The sequence below is a fragment of the Panthera leo genome, chromosome C1, assembly GCF_018350215.1.
Source record: "Panthera leo isolate Ple1 chromosome C1, P.leo_Ple1_pat1.1, whole genome shotgun sequence".
Taxonomy (NCBI): domain Eukaryota; kingdom Metazoa; phylum Chordata; class Mammalia; order Carnivora; family Felidae; genus Panthera; species Panthera leo.
This window is the reverse complement of record NC_056686.1, coordinates 110814851-110835555: the sequence shown is the minus strand read 5'-3', so window position 1 is coordinate 110835555 and position 20705 is coordinate 110814851. Positions and strand designations below refer to the sequence as shown.

The 20705-nt window shown below is 46.6% G+C and overlaps 1 protein-coding gene across 2 annotated transcripts in view; it reads right to left on the bottom strand.

Moving 5' to 3' along the window:
* Nucleotides 1–2734: 2734 nt before the first annotated feature.
* The window catches only part of ERCC3 (ERCC excision repair 3, TFIIH core complex helicase subunit), a 28216-nt gene continuing 10245 nt past the window's right edge, over nucleotides 2735–20705 (bottom strand). The window contains exons 9-15 of one of the 2 annotated variants that reach the window (XM_042954105.1): nucleotides 17660–17844; nucleotides 14140–14342; nucleotides 13354–13450; nucleotides 12131–12248; nucleotides 7761–7879; nucleotides 5213–5365; nucleotides 2735–3168 (exon numbers count right to left, since the gene is read on the bottom strand). In XM_042954105.1, the coding sequence (XP_042810039.1) occupies nucleotides 3037–3168; nucleotides 5213–5365; nucleotides 7761–7879; nucleotides 12131–12248; nucleotides 13354–13450; nucleotides 14140–14342; nucleotides 17660–17844 (1007 nt within the window). In that variant the 3' untranslated portion in view covers nucleotides 2735–3036. Of the gene's footprint in view, nucleotides 3169–5212; nucleotides 5366–7760; nucleotides 7883–12130; nucleotides 12249–13353; nucleotides 13451–14139; nucleotides 14343–17659; nucleotides 17845–20705 lie in introns of those variants that run through there. The other variant, XM_042954106.1, reaches the window with a different exon arrangement.

The window sequence follows — 20705 nt, the reverse complement described above, 5'->3', positions numbered from 1 at the left end:
ATTGTATCATCTGGGTCATTTCTGGATCCATTTTATTTTCCTTTTCATTAGGGATGCTATTTTATTTGCTCTTTGCTTGCCTGGTAGGTTCTGATTGGATGTCAGACATCATGAGTTTTATCAGTTGCAAGGTATTTTTGTATTGCAACAATTAGCTTTGTTCTCGGATTGCCGTTAAGTATGTGCACTTGGATCATTTTGGGTCTCGGTTTTAAACTTTGTTAGGATGGAGGAAGTGTGAATTTGGGTGTAACTTCACACACTACTGAGGCAGAGCCTGGGTGAATGTTCTACTACATGCCCTGTGATTATGAGGTTTCTCACCCTGGCTGATGGGAACAGGAACAACCAGGTCCTGGGTAAAGCTCCCCCAACCCATTCATGTGGTTCCTTATACGCGTATGCTGACCAGTGGTCAGTGGAAGGTCAGGGAACCCTAAGCAAACCTCTCTAGTTCTTTGTGCAGCTGTCCTCTTCAGTTTTGTCCTGCGAATCCCATTTCCTGGGGCTGTGAGAGCTGGCTCAGGGCAAAGGCAGGAGGAAGGCACAGCAGCGTAGGTAGTTGCCAGTAGGTAGTTCACTCACAACTCCCCTCAGGGCACAAGCAGGCAGGGTCCCAGTGTTACTTTTTAGTCCACGAACATGAACCCTTTTTTAAAGTTCTCAAGGATTTTTTTTTTTTTTTAACTTTTCTAAAGTCCATAAACACTTTTCAGAATCCCATTCAGTACTCCCTGGGCACCTGCCATACACCAGTTACGGAGGAACAGACAGAGTTCAGACATGTAAAAAACAAAGAAAAACACCACCATAAATTAGGACATAGCACAGCGGAGGCAAAAAATGGGAGTGTGGAAGATGTGTCTGGCCTTGTCACAGGTAAACAAAGGGTAAACAAGACAAGTCTTGTCTATATCATGTGTGGAAGGGTGGTTCTCTGCTGTAAGCAGTTTTCCAGAACATAAAGGATGGATTCCTTTTAACAGTCCCCGTTTTCCAGGATCACAGGGCTTGGGGTCACGGTCCACATTACCAGTAGACATGTTACAGAACAAGAAAACAGTGAGCACCAAGGACAGAAATGTGCAAATACAAGAAGTGCTTGGTATCAGTCGAGTATCTCAAGCATAAAGGTGTGACCAGAGAGAAGAATTTGGAAATAATAGGCATTCAGGTTTGATGATCAGGTTTGAGACATCTGGGTGCCAGCCCATCAGGGTGAGTAATCAGTAGGTGTACAGGCCTCGGCACACACAGGCCTGAGCCCAGGCCTCATGTCTGGCTGCTATGGGCCATTTCTGGGGTTTGCGCAGAGCAGTTGGCTGCTGACCAGACTATGAGTGTTTGTCCCCAAAAGGTCAGCTCAGAAAAGTGGAAATCCGGAAAGGTGGCTCTCGCTTCAAAGCACTCCTGACCAAAGACGTACGGTCTTCCCAGGCCCGGCCTGCAGCCGCTTCACAGAGCAGCCACAGCAAAGAGCGCTGCTGCTGAGCCGGAGGCCGGACAGGGACTCCTAATTTAGAGGCCTTTTGTAGCACAGGATTTCAACACTTCCCAGAGGTGAGCACTGTCGCCTATTAGGATGAACCTCCTTCTCAAATTAACAAGTTTTTCTTCATGACCTATGCATGCCTTGTGTGTGTGTCTTTTTAATGGAACAATCCTGCTTTTTTTGTCCTTCCTGCTTTTCTTTCATACCAGGAACAAGAGAGAAGACATTTCTCAGAAGAAAGGAACTAGCAATTAAAGACCCAAGGGGATTAAACTGCTATAAGAAGAGGTATAAAAATAAGGAGGGGGACAAACCATAAGACACTCTTAAAATGCAAAACTGAGGACTACTGGAGGGGGTGTGGGTGGGGGGATGAGCTAAATGGACAAGGGGCATTAAGGAGGGCACTTGTTGGGATGAGCACCGGGTGTTATACATAGGGAATGAATCACTGGAACTACTCCTGAAATTATTGTACTATATATGCTAACCTGGATGTAAATTAAAAATAGCAACATAACATAAAAATAAAAATAAAATAAAATAAATTACATTACATTAAAATTAAAATAAAAACTGCTATTAGAAGAGGAATCCAGCCTACCAACAATATCAAAAGTGGATCTGGGAGAGAAATAAGAGACCCACCAGAGAAGCCATGTGCACGGTGGCTCCCTAAACATGTGATGGCCCCTGAGTGACCTACAGGACCTGCACACAGGGGCGCCGAGCGTGGAAGGCACAGAGGCCAAACAGTGACCAGGCAGCACTGCAGCCCACGTGAGCTCCTCCCTCTCTCTGGGCCTCTCCCCTGTCAACACCTCAACACCAAGTAGCAAGTCTTCTGTATCTTGGGATGTGTCTCCCAGTAGCTCCTCAGGGATGTGCCCCATTTTACTCCCTGGTGCCTACTACAAAGGGGGCCTTGATGGAGGTTTGTCACCTAGACGTAGCCCCTGCCTGTGACAAGGCATAAGAACACCTGTAATAAAGAGTGCTTGGGGCGCCTGGGTGGCTGAGTCGGCCAAGCATCTGACTCCTGATTTCGGCTCAGGTTGTGATCTCACCAACCGGGAGACAGCCCTGCACTGGGCTCTGCGCTGACAGCATGGAGCCTGGTTGGGATTCTCTCTCTCCTCTTTCTCTCTCTCTCTCTCTCTCTCTCTCTCTCTCTTTGCCCCTCCCCTGCTCTTGCTCATGCACTCTCTCAAAATAAATAAACGTCAAAAAAAAAAAAAAGAGTTGTTAAATGTTCCATTTATACACCTTAAACATTACAAAGATTTATATACAGGAATGACCACTCCCCAAGATTGGAAAATGGTCTAGGAACCCCCAAAAATATAGTCTCCCAACTTTTTCAAAAAGCCCTGGATGATTCACAAAGACAGAGCCAAGCTCTCAATGCATTTTCCTCAACACAGTTAACAAACACTGCATCTAGATCATGTTGGCCAATGCCAGAGGAAAGATTATGATACGGAAAATCCCTCTCCAGCAGTGGTGCTGAGCACCCTGGCTTGACCTGGGTGACCGTGTGGCCATCATTTCCTGAATCGCTTGAAGAGTGGGTGCACGTGCTTTGTGGAAGTCTTGCCCCGTGACGAGTGGTACTCCATGTACACGGTGTCGTCGGCCCCAGACATAGAGCTCATTGTGCCAAAGCGCCGAGACACCTGCAGGAGAACCCAGCCCAAGGTTAGTTTACAAGGGGAAAGACACTCCTTTTAGAACATTTATAATTGTAGTAAGTTTTTCAAAGTTTTCAATATTTTTTTTAGAACATTTATTGACTACTTACTATGTCTCAGGCATTATACTAAACAGTTCACATGCATTTACATGTTATTAACTCATCTAATCCTCCCAATCATTATAATCCTCATTTTACAGATGAAGAAACTGAGGCACAGAGAGATTAAGTAACTTGTCCAAGATTACACAGCTCTTAAAGAGACGGGATTTCAACTCTGGCAGCCAGCTTCAGATTCCCTATTCTTAACCATAATGCTATTCTGCCTCTCTTACTAACAATTTATAAACAGAATTTTTCAACAGTGAGAACAGTGGTCCCCCAACAGCTCAAGACTCCACCATAAGGTTTTGAATCAAATGGAAAGCCAGAAAGCCCTGGGCTTGAATCTTGGATCTACCTCTCACTGTGGACAAATACTGAATGTCTGCACCTCAATGAACTCATCTATAAAATGGGGACAGCCACATCTGTCTTGACATACATGGTGTGAACAGAAATCACACAGGCAGGGTTTGACCCAGAGCCTTGCACACCACTTGCACCAGATTACAAGCCTGGGGACATACAGGCACCAAGCAATGCCAACCTGACCTTAGGTGACTCCCTGGTTGGTGGCATTGACCAGGCATTCCAAGGACACAGTGAGAGGCAAGCATCCATGAGGGAAGGCTCAGACACCTCCGAGCTGGTCTGGTCCCCCAGTCTCAGGCTAGAGGAAGGGGAGCACCTCCCTGGGGGACAGTGTATTTCTTCCTTCACCCCAACCACTGCTCACTTCTTAGCTCTAACATCAATATAGTTTCCAATGTACCTGACTACACCGTACTTTTCTCTTGGAAGAGCCGGATAAGAACGCCCCATAATGGTACTTTCATTAGTTATACCATATTATATAGGACTGGGCACAGGCAGGCATTCAGTAACTATTTGTAGAATAAATGGAAAGTTCACTATTTTCAGAGAACTCTACATATTTTAATTAATTTTATTTTAGAGGCAGAGACAGAGCACTAGCTGAGGAGAGGGGCGGGGGGGACAGAGAATCTCAAGCAGGCTCCAAGCTCAGCGTGAAGCCTCTATGGGGCTTTGACTTGAGCTAAAATAAAAAGTCAGACGCTCAACCAACCCAGCCACCCAGGTGCTCCTTTTTAATTTTTTTTAATTTAAATTTTCTTTTTTAATTTTTTTTTTTTTTTTTTCAACATTTTTTATTTATTTTTGGGACAGAGAGAGACATAGCATGAACGGGGGAGGGGCAGAGAGAGAGGGAGACACAGAATCGGAAACAGGCTCCAGGCTCCGAGCCATCAGCCCAGAGCCTGACGCGGGGCTCGAACTCATGGACCGTGAGATCGTGACCTGGCTGAAGTCGGACGCTTAACCGACTGCGCCACCCAGGCGCCCCTATTTAAATTTTCTTTTTATAATGTGAGAGAGAGAGACAGAGAGACAGAGAGAACTCTACATTTTTCAAGATAAATACTGAAACTAGCTGGGAGAGGATCCTTAGACCCACCTTACTGGACAGCTTACTGGACTAGACCCACCTAAGCTGGACGGCTTAGCTCTATTACTGAGGAGGAAGCCAGAGTTGAATTGGCCTGTGCAAGGCCCTGGATGGCGGGCCCAGGCCTGCAACACCCCCTCCTGCAGCCACCTGGGAGCCGGCCTGGGGCCACATTTGCCATCCTGGGCTCCCCCATTCTGTGCACAGAGAAGGGGGCCAGCCACAGACTATGGGCGTGGCCACATGAAACAGCGTGTCCAGAAGGAAGGATGCACCGAAAGGTTAACGGGGGCAATTTCTGTTATTCTCTTCTCCACAGCTTCCTGGTCTTTCCAAGTCTTTATGGAGGTCGCACAGGTGCACACGCACACATGCACAAGGGACGCAGTGCATGCGGGCGCATAAAAACTCTGTCTTTTGGGAGAACTGGCAGGTGGGGCGTCACCCACTCACTCACCTGGCTGGACCTGGAGCCAAATTCTCCTGCCACCACCTCTTCCTCTGCATCCAGGTCAGTGGCTGCCAGGACCTTCTGTAGGAGCTGTTGTTGCTCTTCCCTCGTGGAAAACGCCAGCTCTTCTTCCTCCATACCAGCCAGCTTTGTGATCACCTATAAAGCCGAAATCAGCAGGCCACATGGCCCCTTCTGTTTTGCCTCCCTCGGACCCAGCTGAGCAGGTGGCTAAAAACGGAGAGCTCCTCTCTGGCATTGCAGAGACCAGCTTCAGAGCCATCTGTAACAGGGAGCTTAACTGATGACTGCGGGGCAAGAGATGGGAAGGAAATTCCAGAGAAACCTACTCCCAGAACAGCAAATCCATAATCACTACAGACAACCAACGGGACCTTGACAACTCTAATGCGCCCCCATGGCAGTATTCCACCTTGCACCAGGTAAAGGAAGGGACCAAAGATGGAGGGCACAGCCTGCCGCCCTCAGGAAGGGTCTTCAGCCCCCTGGGCTTGGCCCATAGGACTTCCAGCAGGACGGCACTTAGAAATGAGAGCATGTCGGGGTGCCTGGGTGGCTTAGTCGGTTGAGCCTCTGACTTCGGCTCAGGTCATGATCTCAGTCTGTGAGTTCGAGTTCCGTGTCAGGCTCTGTGCTGACAGCTCAGAGCCTGGAGCCTGCTTCAGATTCTGTGTCTCCCTCTCTCTCTGCCCCTCCCCTGCTCATGCTCTGTCTCTGTCTCAAAAATAAGTAAAAACATTAAAAAAAAAAAAAAAAAGAAATGAGAGCATGTCAAGGTGGGTTTGCAGCACTTTCTTCTAAGACAGCAAGAGAACAGCATGTAGAGATGTGGTTTTCCCTTCTTTGGAGGTGACTCACTATGAGGCCTACCAATCCCTGAAGAAAGCCAGGACTGATGACGTAGAGAAATCTACCCCCCCGCTAAATCTTCTCATAATTTAAATGAGAAGAAAAAGGGGCGCCTGGGTGGCTTGGTCGGTTAAGCGTCCGACTTCAGCTCAGGTCATGATCTCACGGTCTGTGAGTTCGAGCCCCGCATCGGGCTCTGTGCTGACAGCTCAGAGCCTGGAGCCTGTTTCAGATTCTGTGTTTCCCTCTCTCTCTGCTCCTCCCCCGTTCATGCTCTGTCTCTCTCTGTCTCAAAAATAAAAAATAAAACGTTAAAAAAAAAAAAAAAATTAAATGAGAAGAAAAGGCCTAGAAGTAGGGATCTGGCTGAGCCCGTCAGGGGGCCACAGGCCCAGAGCATAAACATCGGGCGTTTCTGCCCTGGCCTGACCACCCCTCTGGGAAGTCCAGGGTCATGATCGCAGGAGCTCTAACCGGGCTGCTCTCAGCAGGCAGCTCTGAAGGCAAGTGGGGCAAAGGCCCCTTCGACCAGCAGACAATCGCAGGTCCAGGTGCCTTTCTGCCAAGGGCACCTTCCAAAAAGCCCAGGACATGACCTGATTTGGCACATGTTCTCTCACTGGACTCTCCAGGGATCAGGACGTATGAATGTTACTATCACCACCTACTTTTCATAGACACATAAAAAGGTCATAATGCAAATCCTTCAAAATACGGTCAAGCATCCTATCCTCTAGCCCAGCATGAGAAATCTGAAACTGTCACTGCTTCCAGCTAAAAAAGGAGGGGTCAGACGACCCTGACCTCTTATCTACGGTTAATGACAGAAGCTGGCCAACCTGAAAAAGACACAAGCGAAAGGATCTGAAAAGGCAGCCTGCAGTCTTCTGAGAACCAAGAATCTGGGAACCTACACGTTCTAGGGGTGTCCTTTTAGTCCCCAGCTTCCAGCACCCTCCATCCACCCCCACAAACAAAAACCTTTAGGGGCACAAAATCGTGACATAACCTTTCCACCTGTGTCAACAGAAGAGAACACAAACATGGCAGCCGGTGGAAGTCAGCCAAAACGTTAGCACCTCCCAAACTGCACAATCGTGGGTTCATAGCGCATGGACACCTGTGCCGTGAGGCCCCTGAGGCTGACTGACAGCACAGTTCGCCCAGCACCCGGTGGGGCGCCCCATTGGAGCCGACCTTGTATCACAAATCAGGTGTGTGAACAACTTGGGAAACCCTGAGCTCCAGTGGACAGCCACTGCTGATGCAGGAAAGTAATCCCAAGGGGCTCAGGGTGGCACAGTGACGGCCGTAGCTCTGAGGTGTCCCGAGTCCTGCCAGGAAGCACATCTTCCTGCTGACAGCTAACATTCTTCTTCCAAGACAACTGTAAAATCTGAACAAGTAGACACTCCAGACCCCCCACTTCGGAGGCCCCATTCTTTAACCATTCACTGTGGGAAGGCCGGGCAGGAAGGGATCCTGCACGATATTTTCCCTCAAAGTCCCTGGCAATTCATGCAGAGATACAGGGAACGTGAGGCGGGGTTTCCAATGCCCTCATGCTCTGTGCCTGCCTAGGCTGTCCCCCAGTGGTGCTGATGGCGGCTCCCCCTTCTCCTGGAGGTGCGGGCACAAAGCAAGCCTCGGTTCTATTCTCACCACGCATTTAATGAATACGTACCTTAAAGCTATAACCCTGGTCTACCAAGAACCTCTGCCGCTTGGTTGAGTAAGCCATTTCCTGTGTGTCCTGGGACACCAACGAGTAGAAGAAGGCATTGTACTCCTCTGCCACCATTCCTTAAGGGAGGCAAGGAAAAGACAAACATCATATGACTTCACTCATGTGGAATTTAAGATACAAAACAGGTGAACATAAGGGAAGGGAAGCAAAAATAAAAACAGGGAGGGGGACAAAACGTAAAAGATTATTAAATATACAGAACACACAGAAGGTTGCTGGAGGGGCTGTGGGAGGGGCGATGGGCTAAATGGACAAGGGGCATTAAGGAGGACACTTGTTGGGATGAGCACTGGGGTTATACATAGGGGATGAATCACTGGAATCTACTCCTGAAATCATTGTTGCACTATATGCTAGCTAACTTGGATGTAATTAATAAAATATATACATATAATAATTAATATTATATATGTAATATATAAACATAAATAAAATATATTTTTTATAATTAATACTATTTACATATATTATTATTTCATACACACACACACACACACACACACACACGCACATATGTAACATATATAAAAAGAGAGAGGGAAGGAAAAAGGACAACATTAGCTGTTACGATGCCTGGAAGCAAGGCTCCAGGGCTCAAAAGTACGCTGACCCCGCACAATGTGAGAGTTAGGGCGCTGAACCCCTAACCCTGCAGAGCTGAAAACCCACATAACATCTAATTCCCCCAAAACTTAACTACTAATAGCCTACTGCTGACCAGAAGGCTTACCAGTAATATGGAATACTTGATGAATACGTATTTTGCATGTTATACATATTACATACTATTTTTAGTATAAAGTAAACCAGAAAAAGAACACATTATTAAGAAAATCGTGAACAAAAGTACACTCCCAGTACTGGAGTTATCCAAAAAAACCCCCACAGCTCAAACTACAGTTCAAGGGTCAACCACAATGCAGTGGGAGAGCTTTGCAGTCAAGGGGCTAATGGCCTGGACTCTGTGTGGGCACTTACTTCATCAAAATTAAAATTGTTTGGTTAAAGAACACCATTAAGAAAGTGAAAAAACAACCCACAGAATGGGAGAAAATATTTACAGAGCATGTATCTGATAAGGAATTTATATCTGGACTATATAAAGAACTATTACAAGCCAATAATGAAAAGACAAATGACCCAATTATAAGAAGAGCAAAGGATCTGAACTGATATTTCTTTTTAAAGAAATTTTGTTTGTTTGTTTATTTATTTTGAGAGAGAGAGAGAGAAAGAGTTCAAGCAGGGGAGGGGCAGAGAGAGAGGGAGAGAGAATCCTAAGCAGACTCTGCACTGATAGCAGAAAGCCCAATGTGGGGCTTGAACCCATGAACCACAAGATCATTACCTGAGATGAAATTAAGAGTCGGAGGCTTAACTAAGCCACCCACGTGCCCCTGAACAGACCTTTCTCCAAAGAAAATATACAAATGACCAATGAGCCCATGAAAAGCATTGAACATATTAGTCATCAGGAAAATGCAAACCACAACCACAATGAGGTACCACCTGCCACTCCCTAGGATGGCTAGAATCAAAAAAGATCAGGGTGCCTGTGTGGCTCAGAAGGTTTAAGCGTCTGACGTGGCTCAGGTCATGATCTCATGGTTCATGAGTTCGAGCCCCACGGTGGGCTCTGTGCTGACAGCTTGGAGCCTGGGGCCTGCTTGGGATTCTGTCTCCCTCTCTCTGCCCCTCCCCAACTTGCACATGCTCTCTCTCTCCCTCTCTCTCTCAAAAATAAACAAACATTTAAATAAAAAAAAGTTTTAAAGAAAGGTTATTACAGCTATTGTCAAGGATGTAGAGAAACTGGATTCCTCACACATTGCTGCTAAGAGTGTCAAATGGTGCAGCCGTTCTGGAGGATAGTCTGGTAGTTTATTAAGATGTTCAACAGAGTTACCACATGACTCAACAATCTACTCCTAGTTATACCCAACAGACCTGAAAACATACACCCACACAAATTTGCACATGACTTTCATAGCAGCAGTATTCCTAAGAGCCAAAAGTGGAAACAACCCAAGTGTTTGTCAATAGAAGAACGAATAAATAAGACACACAATGGAATATTATTCAGCATTAAAAAGGAAGGAAATACTGATACATACTACAATAAAGATGATTCTTGTGAAAACATCATGCTAGTGAAAAAGGCAGTCACAGAAGACCCAGACTGCATGATTCCATACATATGAAATGTCTAGAATGAGCACAATTATCAAGGTAAAAATAGTCATGATTGCCTGCAGATGAGGCTGGGAGGCAAGAAGAAAGGAAGAGTTACTGCCAATGGGAAAGGGTTTCTTTCCTGGAGAGATGAGAATATTCTAAACACAGACTGTGGTGATGGTTATACACTTTGCAATTATATTAAGAACCAATGGGGGCGCCTGGGTGGCTCAGTTGGTTAAGCGTACAACTTCAGCTCAGGTTGTGATCTCAAGGTTCATGGGCTCAAGCCCCGTGTCAGGCTCTGTGCTGACAGCTCGGAACCTGGAACCTGCTTCAGATTCTGTGTCTCCCTCTCTCTCTGCCCCTTGCCCACTCACACCCTGTCTCTTCCTCAAAAATAAACGTTTTAAAAAAAAAAGAACCAATGAACTGGGGCACCTGGGTGGCTCAGTCAAAGTGTCTGACTTCAGCTCAGGTCATGATCTCACAGTTTGTGAGTTCGAGTCCCACGTTGGACTCTCTGCTGTTAGCTCAGAGCCCACTTCGGATCCTCTGTCCCCTTCTCTCTCTACCCCTTCCCTGCTCTCATTCGCTCTCTGTATCTCTCTCTCAAGAATAAACATTAAGAAACAACAAATTAATGAACTATACACTTCCAGTGGACCGACTATATGGTTTGTGAATTCTGTCTCAATAAAGTTGCTTGAAAAAAAAAAAAAGAAAAAAAAACCAAAAAAACAAAATCCCAGGTCAGAAAAAAAACCTAGAGCAGAAGAATGATCACAGAAACTAGGACAGAAAATACTGAAGCCTGTAAAACCTGATCCTTCTGGAAAATCTGCACATTTTGCTTCACAGTCCAAATGTCAGCAGGTTCAATATCTGTGTACTGCCTCTGAATTCAATTGTTTCTTAGTCTTACAAGAGCTCACAGATGCAAAGGTAGCAGCCAAATACGTTACATATCAAATAGTATTTTTAAAAAAACAAATTCTACTCAAATTCAAAGGGGCTTTAAAATTAGATTTGTTTCTTTTGGGGGGAGGTAATGGGTAAGGCATTAAGTTAATGAGATACATTCACATATACTAGCCAGATGATATTCCTGTCAATTTATAAAAGCTATCGTTTCTCCAGCAGCCTTTTACACTGTTCTATTATATATGGCTCCCTCCTCACAAGAGTCCTTCAAGAGTCCTTCAAGAGGACTGTCACTCCCACTCTGGATGGGAAAGCAAGGCTCAGACTGGCAAACTACCTGCCCAAGGTCACCAGGGTGGTCTGGTGCTCAAGTTCATGCTATTTCTACTAACATGCCCTGTCTCCAGTTTAAATACAATCAGCCGCCTCTTAAACACATTCTACAACAGTACGATTCCAACATATGCCCCTACCCTTGTTTCCAGTCACCCTAGCAGTCCAGCTGCCCCTAAGGAAAGCAAATTCCCTGAGGACAGGGCCTGTATCCTGGTCTTAGGGCATGCCTGGTCCCAGGAGGAGAGATGCGGCCACTCTAAGTGTCAGTCCCTGCCACACCCACCGTTAGGGTCAGGGCCCTCTCACCACAGGTAACAAGCAGAGACTCCGGCCTTGCACCCTCATTCACTAAGCACGACACCCCTGTTGCGAGCTGCCGCCCAAGACAGGACTCTTCACAGGGTGCGCGTGAAGTATCCCCGTGTGGCTGCCCGAGCCGCTCTTTCCAAAGCCCTCCCCAACTCCTGACTCAAGGCCCAGGGTTCAGTTCTAGCTCCCACACGGCACTGGCGGCCCAGCTCTGCTTCCTGCCTTTTATGTCCACAGCACTGCACACTCACACTGCTTCCCTGGCCCCCGATGGCCTACCAATGCGACAGCTCGGCTTAGAGGACACCCAACGCGGAGCAGGCAGCTGCCACGGAGAACGCCCACGTAGGAACTCCGAGGCCAGAGAAAGAACACAAGCCACGCTGATCTTGGTCGTTGCTTTGGGACCCCTCCCTGCGGCATCTACTTAGCCGGGGTCCCGGGGTCCCGGGGTGCCTGCTCACCACCACGGGCACGCAGGCAGCGCAGCCCTACCCTCTTCCGAATCCAAGTGGCTCAAAAGGAAAGACTTGCTGGAGCAGAAGGCGTAAGGCCGCCTTTACCTTTTTTGGCTCGGAGCACTCGCCCCAGCCTCTGGGCCTCCTGCCGCCGGGAGCCACCATGAGATGAGATCTGAATGAGAACATTTGCTTCTGGCAGATCAAACGATGTGTCACCCACCTACAGAAATGAAACAGCGTTGAGTTTGACAAATTTTTTTTTTGTTTTTTATCTGGGACAAAAAGAAAACAATCAATTGGCCTGGAATTTAAATAAGCTCTAAAGATAATTGAGAGAGACAAACCCATCCTCTTCCCTCTGTACCGGGGTCCTGCGGATGCAGGCAGGCCTCTAGGACCTTCTGTGAACTCTCCTGAGAGCTGTCCTAAAGAAGCGGGTCAGGACTCCCAGTCCCCACCGGCCATCTCATTTATGCTCCCAGGCCAGGCTGCTAGGGACCAGACACAAGAGGGCCTATCGACAGAGATTCTTTGTAAAGGATTACTCTTCTTTTTTGCTACAGAAACACGTCTGCACAAAACCATCTACACTCGTGACTGGAGGCCAATGAAACCATCAGCACATGTGGGACACAGGACCTGTCAGGGCCCACTGCCCACACCAGGCTGGATCTGGTCAGGGTAGCGGCCTTGGCTTGAGGGTTCCAACCATGGAGGTTCCCAGCACACATCTAAGTGTGGTACTTACTAACCCAGCTGTGATCAACTTCATTGGCAAACCGCATTTATTTTGAGCTTTGGGCCTGTTCTAATCTGAATGCCTGCTCTACACTGTTGGGCCACAGCTTCTAACAGTATCACCGAGCTGGGCCTTTGTGCATTCGCACCGTGCCTACATCCACCGCCCACCACACCACGGCACAAGAACAGCCAGGATGAAGGTTGCCCACAGCCCACAGGAAGCAAAAACTCCACAAAGAGAACCTCATCTAAATGTCCACTTCTGCCAGAATAGGTAATGAAAATTTTCCCCTGGGATAGAGAAAATACAATTTAAAATTCCTATATCCCCAAAAGAAGTGGGGAAAACCTCAGTCAAGCAAAGAGACTTTATAAATTGTCCACAACACATTCAACCCCACAACTGCTCCTTCTGCTACCCATCAGAAAGCATTCCTGTCACCAGACACTGGAAACATGGGAATGAGAAGTGACACATGACGTCCCTTCAACAAACATGAATTCATGGCCCTCGCAATCACCCAGTGTCCCCTCTAGCCCTGGGGGTGCTGAGGCCTCACCACCACCCTGCAGGGCACACAGACCTTGGATATGAAGATGGTGTTGATTTTGGGGTTGTGCTTGAAATTCTGGAGAATCTGCATCCTCTCTCCCTGGGATGTAGGACCATAGATATAGGGTCTAAAGAAGAATGAGGTATGTTAGGAGGACCACAGAATCACCCCCCAATTAACATCAGTGGGAAAAGGAATTCTTGCAAGGTTGCTCCCTCCCGGGAAGCCCTCCACCATGCAAGAATATCAGAGGGAGGCCCATAAAAATGAGGGGCTATAGACCCTCAGCCAAGGTTCTGGTCACCACTCTCTTCAGGATTTCCTCCTTCACATTTTTCCTTGTTTCTGGACTGTGCTTTTTCCTGAATCCACGTCCCTCAATCTAAGCCTAGTGTCTACACGAGCAGTGCTAACACAGCATCCAGGTGGGACTAGGGGCCACTGAGGATGCCTCTGGTGTTTCCTGAGAAGCTCTGTCTAGATGCAGGGCTGGCTGGGATGCTGGCCCAGCCAGCCTTGCCTTCCTGGCCCCTGTACAGTCTGAACTCAGCTCCACCAGAGTGCTCACTCGGCCTGCCATTCCAGATACCAACTTGTGCCCACCTTCGGAGCCCAGCTCATAGATGGAGCCCCACCAAAGCAGCATGACTCTGGCCCCTGACCCCTGGGCTGAGGGTGACCAGGCTGCTGCAGAACCAGACCTTCAGACCCTAAGAGAACTTTGAGAGGCAAAGAAGGAAAACCAGGCACCTTCTGTACTCGGGTTTGGGGGAAGATTAAGCTGCCTTGGGGCAACTCCAACTCTTCACTTCTTACTTGTTCAGCCTAATGGCATATTCTTTCAGGGCAAACACATTGTCGGCAAAGACAATAATCTTGTCATTCCTCCTTTCATGAAACTTGATCAGAAACTGGCAAGCTCTGAATTTGTTGGGGTTCATGGTATACAGCAAGATTCGTTTCTTGGTTTTGATTGCCACATACTCCCGGTAAAACTCAGGAGACATCGGGCACCAAACCTGCGACACAGTAAGAATCAAGGGTCAGTTTGCAAATTTAAACATCACACAACTGGAAACTTTTAAAGACCATTAATTTAGCAGGACTAGCTTTAAAACAAATCAAAACAAAATCAAGTACCTAATGTTGAACCAGGACACTCTCATATTTATCTCTTAACACATAGATATAATAATAATAATTATTATTACTATTATTATTAATGTTTTATTTATTTTCGAGAGAGCACAGCAGGGCAGGGGCAGAGAGAGAGAGGGACAGAGGATCTGAAGCAGGCTGTGCACTGACAGCAGCAAGTCCAATGTGAGGCTTGAACTCACGAACCTCGAGATCATGACCTGAGCTGGTCAGATGTTCAACCGACTGAGCCACCGAGGCACCCCAAACACATAGATTTTTAAATGCATCGATATCTGGGGAATTACTTTCACACCAGCTCCAAGTAAGTAAAGGAAACCAGATTCTCAACCAGTGGTCCAAGTAATCCCTCCCGTTTAGACCACACCTCCACACACAAGTCTACACACAGCACTGCTATGGAGAAGCGCACACATACCTCCTAGCTCTGTCTGTTGAATTAGCCTAGCAATAACATCCTAGGAGTAATGAACACACCTAGCACCTAGATCTTGGTTTGTAAATTCCACTCTTTGCTAAAAGGGCACCTTGGAGAAATGGCTGATTTCCAGGGCCAGAATAGGTAGGGAAAGTACCAGATAAACCTAAAATACCTTGCTGTGCCAGAAAGCAAGGAAGTGCTCAAAGAATGGGGACATGTCAAATAGATACAGGAGCCAGGCTGAAGGGGTCCCACTGGTCACATCTGAGACAATTTGATCCTTCAAATAAAAATGACAGGAACACTCTTTGGGGCCTCCTCTGTGCTGGGCCCTTGTGCATGGGCTGCTAGCAAGCTTAAGGAAACTCAGACAAATATACTCAAGTGCCATGGGTTTTAAAGGTCTCAAGGCTGTGAACACACAAAAATGACCCTCTGGAAACTTTGCACTGAACAGGCCACAAAGCCTATCCTGACAGGCTCTGAATTCTGGGGTGTGACCAGTGCCACTTCTGTGTGATCACCACAGACCATTTCTTCATGCTGCAACCACTGTGGACTCAGCTGCTGTCGCTCCATGCCTACCACTGGCCTGAACTCGAATTCTTAGGTTTTGCTGCCACTGTTTTCTGGTTCCCCCTGGGCTGTGTCCTGTTATGACTCCGTTAGGATTTCTAGTTCTTTATAGCCAAAGCAATTCTTTTTCCACAGTAAAATCTTTAAAATCGTGCATTTCACAGAACATGAATGGTCCACAGACATAGGAAGCAATACTCAAGGTCATTAGTAAACAGGAAAATACAAATTAAGATCATAAGGAATACCATTTTCATACTTAGTATGTCAGCAAACAATTAAAAGAAAATAAAACTCAGTATTATGTACTCAGTATGATGTACTCCACATCACTCAGAAGATGTGGAGTAATCTCACTCACCCGTGATGAGAGTGTCAGCTGGTCCAATACTTTGGAAAACAGTGTTTTCTAGGACACAACTAGTGAAGAGAACAGCCACACAGCCTTTGACCTAGATATGCTACCTCTGGGTGTATCTGCCAGAGCAGTGGCCTTCAGAGTTGAATCATTTTAGGCCACAAACTAAACATTCATATGCATGAACACAGTTGTATTAAACAACATATACTCAAGAACAAAAACAAAAAACAACATCTACCCTTAATGTACTTATGCATTTTGGTAGATTCTATTCTTTCCTGATAATGACCCAATAAAGTAATGTCACCGCCTACTATGGGACCACAGTCCACAGTACAAACAACACTGCTTTAGAAAAAAATGACCCAAGGCCCCAGAAAACAGGTATAAAAATATTTGCAGCAACACTATCACAACAGCAAAAAAACAGAAACAAAAACAAAACACTAAGCTCCAAATTTATGAAGAATAAATCAGTGGCTTCCTAGGGCTGGGAGCAGAAGCAGGGATTCATGGCAAATGGGCATGAGGGAAATTTCTGGGGTGGTGACGGGGTGGTGGGAAATGCAATTCAAAACTGGAGGGTGAGGACAGCTACATAATTCTTTACACTGACTAAAATCACAGAATTTACTTACTTACAACAGGTGGATGTTATGAAATATCAACTTAACACCTCAGTAAAGCTGTTACAAACTTAGCAACCCAAGTGTCTGTCAACATTATTTTTAGTGCTGTGCAGTATTTCATCATATATCCTGTTGTGGTATATTTGTACAATGGAATACTGCAGAGCACAGCTACCTGCATCATCAAAAAAGTAATACAGTACGCAAGGGATAAAAGTACCAAGCAAGGGACACAAGTCATACGAGAACACACAAAACTAGGTTCTATTTTCATATACAGGAAGACTTTTTTTGAAGGCAACGCTAAACAAAGTAGGTGATGGAAATATACACAAGAGGTAAAATAATAAAGGGAGAGGATGACAAGTTCTGTCGTGGGACAGTGAATCCCCTGTTGGAGGAGGGGAGACACAACTGGAGAGGAATAGGCCCTCAGAGATTCCGGCAATGCTCTGTTTCGTAGGATGCGTGTTGATTATGAAGAGGCAACTACAGGGTAAGGAAGTTTTCAGCAGAGTAAGTCTACCTGCACAGGTTCCTCACACTCACCGTTACCCAAGAGGCCCCCTTCTGCCCTTGTGGGACAGAGGCCACCTGACCCTAGCCAGTGAGTGACAGTCATTTCAAGTTGCCAGGAAGGATGTTTGCAATTGTTCCTTCTGAGAAGACTTACCTTTGAATGCGTATTTTCAACATTTACCTGTGCAGGTATTCACTGTGGAACAAGACTGGGACAATGTGTTTCCCAATGTGTTTACAAATGATGTAGGCCACAGGTGCCTTCTGGGGACACCAAAACCAAGAGGCTTTGACCCTGGGGTGGCCTGGATGGTGGCCCACACAGGAGCACCCAGGAACTCCTCAAAGGTGAGGGTGGGCAGGACCATCCAGAGGTGCTCACTCCCAGGGAAAAGGAGGAGTGGATTTAGAGGTCAAACTAGCCTGGATTACCATCCCGACTTGAGCACTTACTGACTGTGTGCCCCTGGAAAGGGGTTTTGTTTCACAAGTCTTTGGAGTGGGTAGAACACCGCCCACCTCACAGGGGGACTGAGGGAACAGTACAAAGTGGCAACACTTCTGCTCAAGTCCTGACTGTGTATCTGCCCATGGGGAGGGGACCTGAACCATTTCTCCTTAACCATGGGTGGAATCCCTCTCTCGAGACCATACCAGGAAGGGGAAAGCTACCTCGGCACACTGGACTTTGGCGATGTAGCCATTGTTCTGCAGCTCCATCCAATTGGCTTCGTAGAGCTTGGGGCCAATCAGAAAATTTAAGTCGACAATTTTGTCATCTTCCCGGACGAGGGTGGCGGTCAAACCCAGCTTGCAGTGGGCCTGCACGATGGTAAGCACCCGTCGGAACATCCTGGCTAGGGAAACAATCAATGCATTCACACTGTCACTTTTTTTAACATTTTTTTAAATGTTTACTTATTTACTTTGAAAAAGAGCACAAGCAGAGGAGAAGTAGAGAGAGACGGAGAGAGAGAAACCCAAGCAGGCTCTGCACTGTCAGCACAAAGTCCAATGTGGGGCTCCATCTCACAAATCATGAGATCATGACTTGGGCCAAAATCAACAGCCAGAGGCTTAACCGACTGAGCCACCCAGGTGCCTCAACACTGTCACTTTTTTAAATGCTCAAGTACCACACACAGCCTTGCGACTTTACACGGGCCTGTGACACTAAGTGGGCTAACCCCGGGTTTCTGAATCATAGGAACCTGGCTCTAGACCAGAATGACTAGGCAAGAACACTTAATCATCACTTTCAGACCTGTCCAAAAGAAGGAAGAAAAAGAGAACAAAAGGGAGAAATGGCTTTAGGGAAGCTCCAAATCAGTGAGCCCCAGGATCCTTCCTTGTAACAGCTAAGCTACCAACAGGAGTGCAAATGGTGAACTGAAACACGATGTAACACTTAAAACACCAGTGAGCTCCAAATGATGCAAGGAATGTATTCATCCTAAAACTTGTATCCAGGATACCAGGAAGATGGCTGGGTGACCATGGGATCAGAGAAACAAAAGGAGCCGGGTCTGCTGGACTTCCTACCATCTTCCCAGAAAGCAGGAGACAACAGGGAGACATGAAACCCCAGGCAACTCCCTTCTCCTTAGGAAACTCCCTTCTCTGAGCTTTCCAATTAGATTCATCTGGTCTACCAGCAACCTCCTGTCTCTGGAATGTTCTAATTCTGGTTTATCAAATTAAATAAACACATAAATGGGATTAAGATACTAATTTCAAAAAGAACCAATTAATGGGTTTCGATGGGCTCATCCTTTAAAAATACTAATACTCCGGGGGTGCCTGGGTGGCTCAGTCAGTTAAGCATCTGACTTTGGCTAAGGTCATGATCTCGCGGTTCCTGAGTTCGAGCCCCAAGGTCAGGCTCTGTGCTGACAGCTCAGAGCCTGGAGCTTGCTTCAGATTCTGTGTCTCCCTCTCTCTCTGACCCTCCTCTGTTGCAATTAATTTGTCTCTCTCTCTCAAAAATAAGTCATAAAACATTAAAAATTTTTAAAAAATACTAATATTCCAAAAAAAGGTTAAAATGTGTTTCGTTTATCTTATAATACAATTAAAAGTGAGGTCAGTGATACTGCAGAAACAGAGGTTAACAATCTGAGAAAGGAAGGGTCAGACTGCACCAGAACACAAACCAAAAACATAAGAACAGTGAGATAGCAGAGGACTGTCTGGGCCCCCAGTAAGTGTCCAGGTCTTCCAAGCCTAAGGTGGTTTGCACATACACTTGAAGACAAAGACCAGCAGCATAGTTATCTCCAAGGACTGTGCTGCTCCAAAAAAAGGGGAGCCAAGGACCGCAGACCAGGCTCCTCGTGTCAGAAGGGCATGGCAGCCAAGGCAATGGAGACAGCAACCTCATGCGGGTGCCAGGGAGGCAGCGCCGGGGACAGCCCAGAGATGCTATCAACCCAAGGGAAGCATGAGTCTGCTCCCTGCCTGGATACTCTGCAGCCAGAAAGAAGCCCCCGCTGTGGCATCTGCCCTACAGACCAGCCACATCCCACTACCACATTCTCCAACAGCCATAGGGCTGTCAGGAGGAGGAACCCACATATGACACAGTGTACAGATGGTTAAGTTTTTACACAGCTATGTCCCTGTAAAATCACCCAGGTCAAGACAAGTGTTCCTAGCACCTAGAAGCCTCTCCTCTGACCCTGCCTGTCAATACCAACACTCCCCTCTCAAAGGAATCACCATCTCACTTGTCATCCAAACTTTGTATTAATAGAATTACAATACATATTCTGTGGGTGTGATTTGTTTTGCTGTACATGTCACAGGTGTCAGTTGTCTCCCACTTCGTCCCTAGTCCAAGCACAGTGCTTGATACATAGTGGGTTCTTAATAAATACTTCCTAAAATAATGAAAGTGGCACAGTGCAGTAAACACTTAATACATGCAAGTCTGCAGTTACCGATATTTTATCAATACAGTGAGTGACACAATAGGACTCTTTTTGGATGATGTCTAAAAGAAAACAGCCATCTTTACCTCTTGAGATAAATCTCAAAGATTTATTATTCTACCTCATCCAACGTGGTATACTTGTTTAACAATCAAGAATCTTGCTGTGATTTGTTAGGATCCCCTAATTTAACATTGGCTCTCTGGCCCAGTGAGCATGGCCAAGCCAAGAAGCTCACAAGAACACGACTGAACTCAGAATTCTATTTAGAGCTGTTTGGTTTTTTGTTTTTTTTTTAATTTTTTTTTTTCAACGTTTATTTATTTTTGGGACAGAGAGAGACAGAGCATGAACGGGGGAGGGACAGAGAGAGAGGGAGACACAGAATCGGAAACAGGCTCCAGGCTCTGAGCCATCAGCCCAGAGCCTGACGCGGGGCTCGAACTCACGGACCGTGAGATCGTGACCTGGCTAAAGTCGGACGCTTAACCGACTGCGCCACCCAGACGCCCCTAGAGCTGTTTGGTTTTACTCTCCTACCCAGCCAGAGACAAACTGACCCAGTGAATCAGGAAGAGAAAACACACAGATGGCAAGCATGAAATTTTGTGGGGTACACCCTGTATCCTCATCACCAGACAACCAATCTCAAGCCTGGCTGCCGCCCTCTGAAACCTGGGACCTAGGCTAAAAACGAACATCAACATAAACTAAGTACATACGCAGGTTTCCCAAGTTTCAAACACAGACTCCAAAAGAACCACTGCACAGCACTTCCAAACTCATTT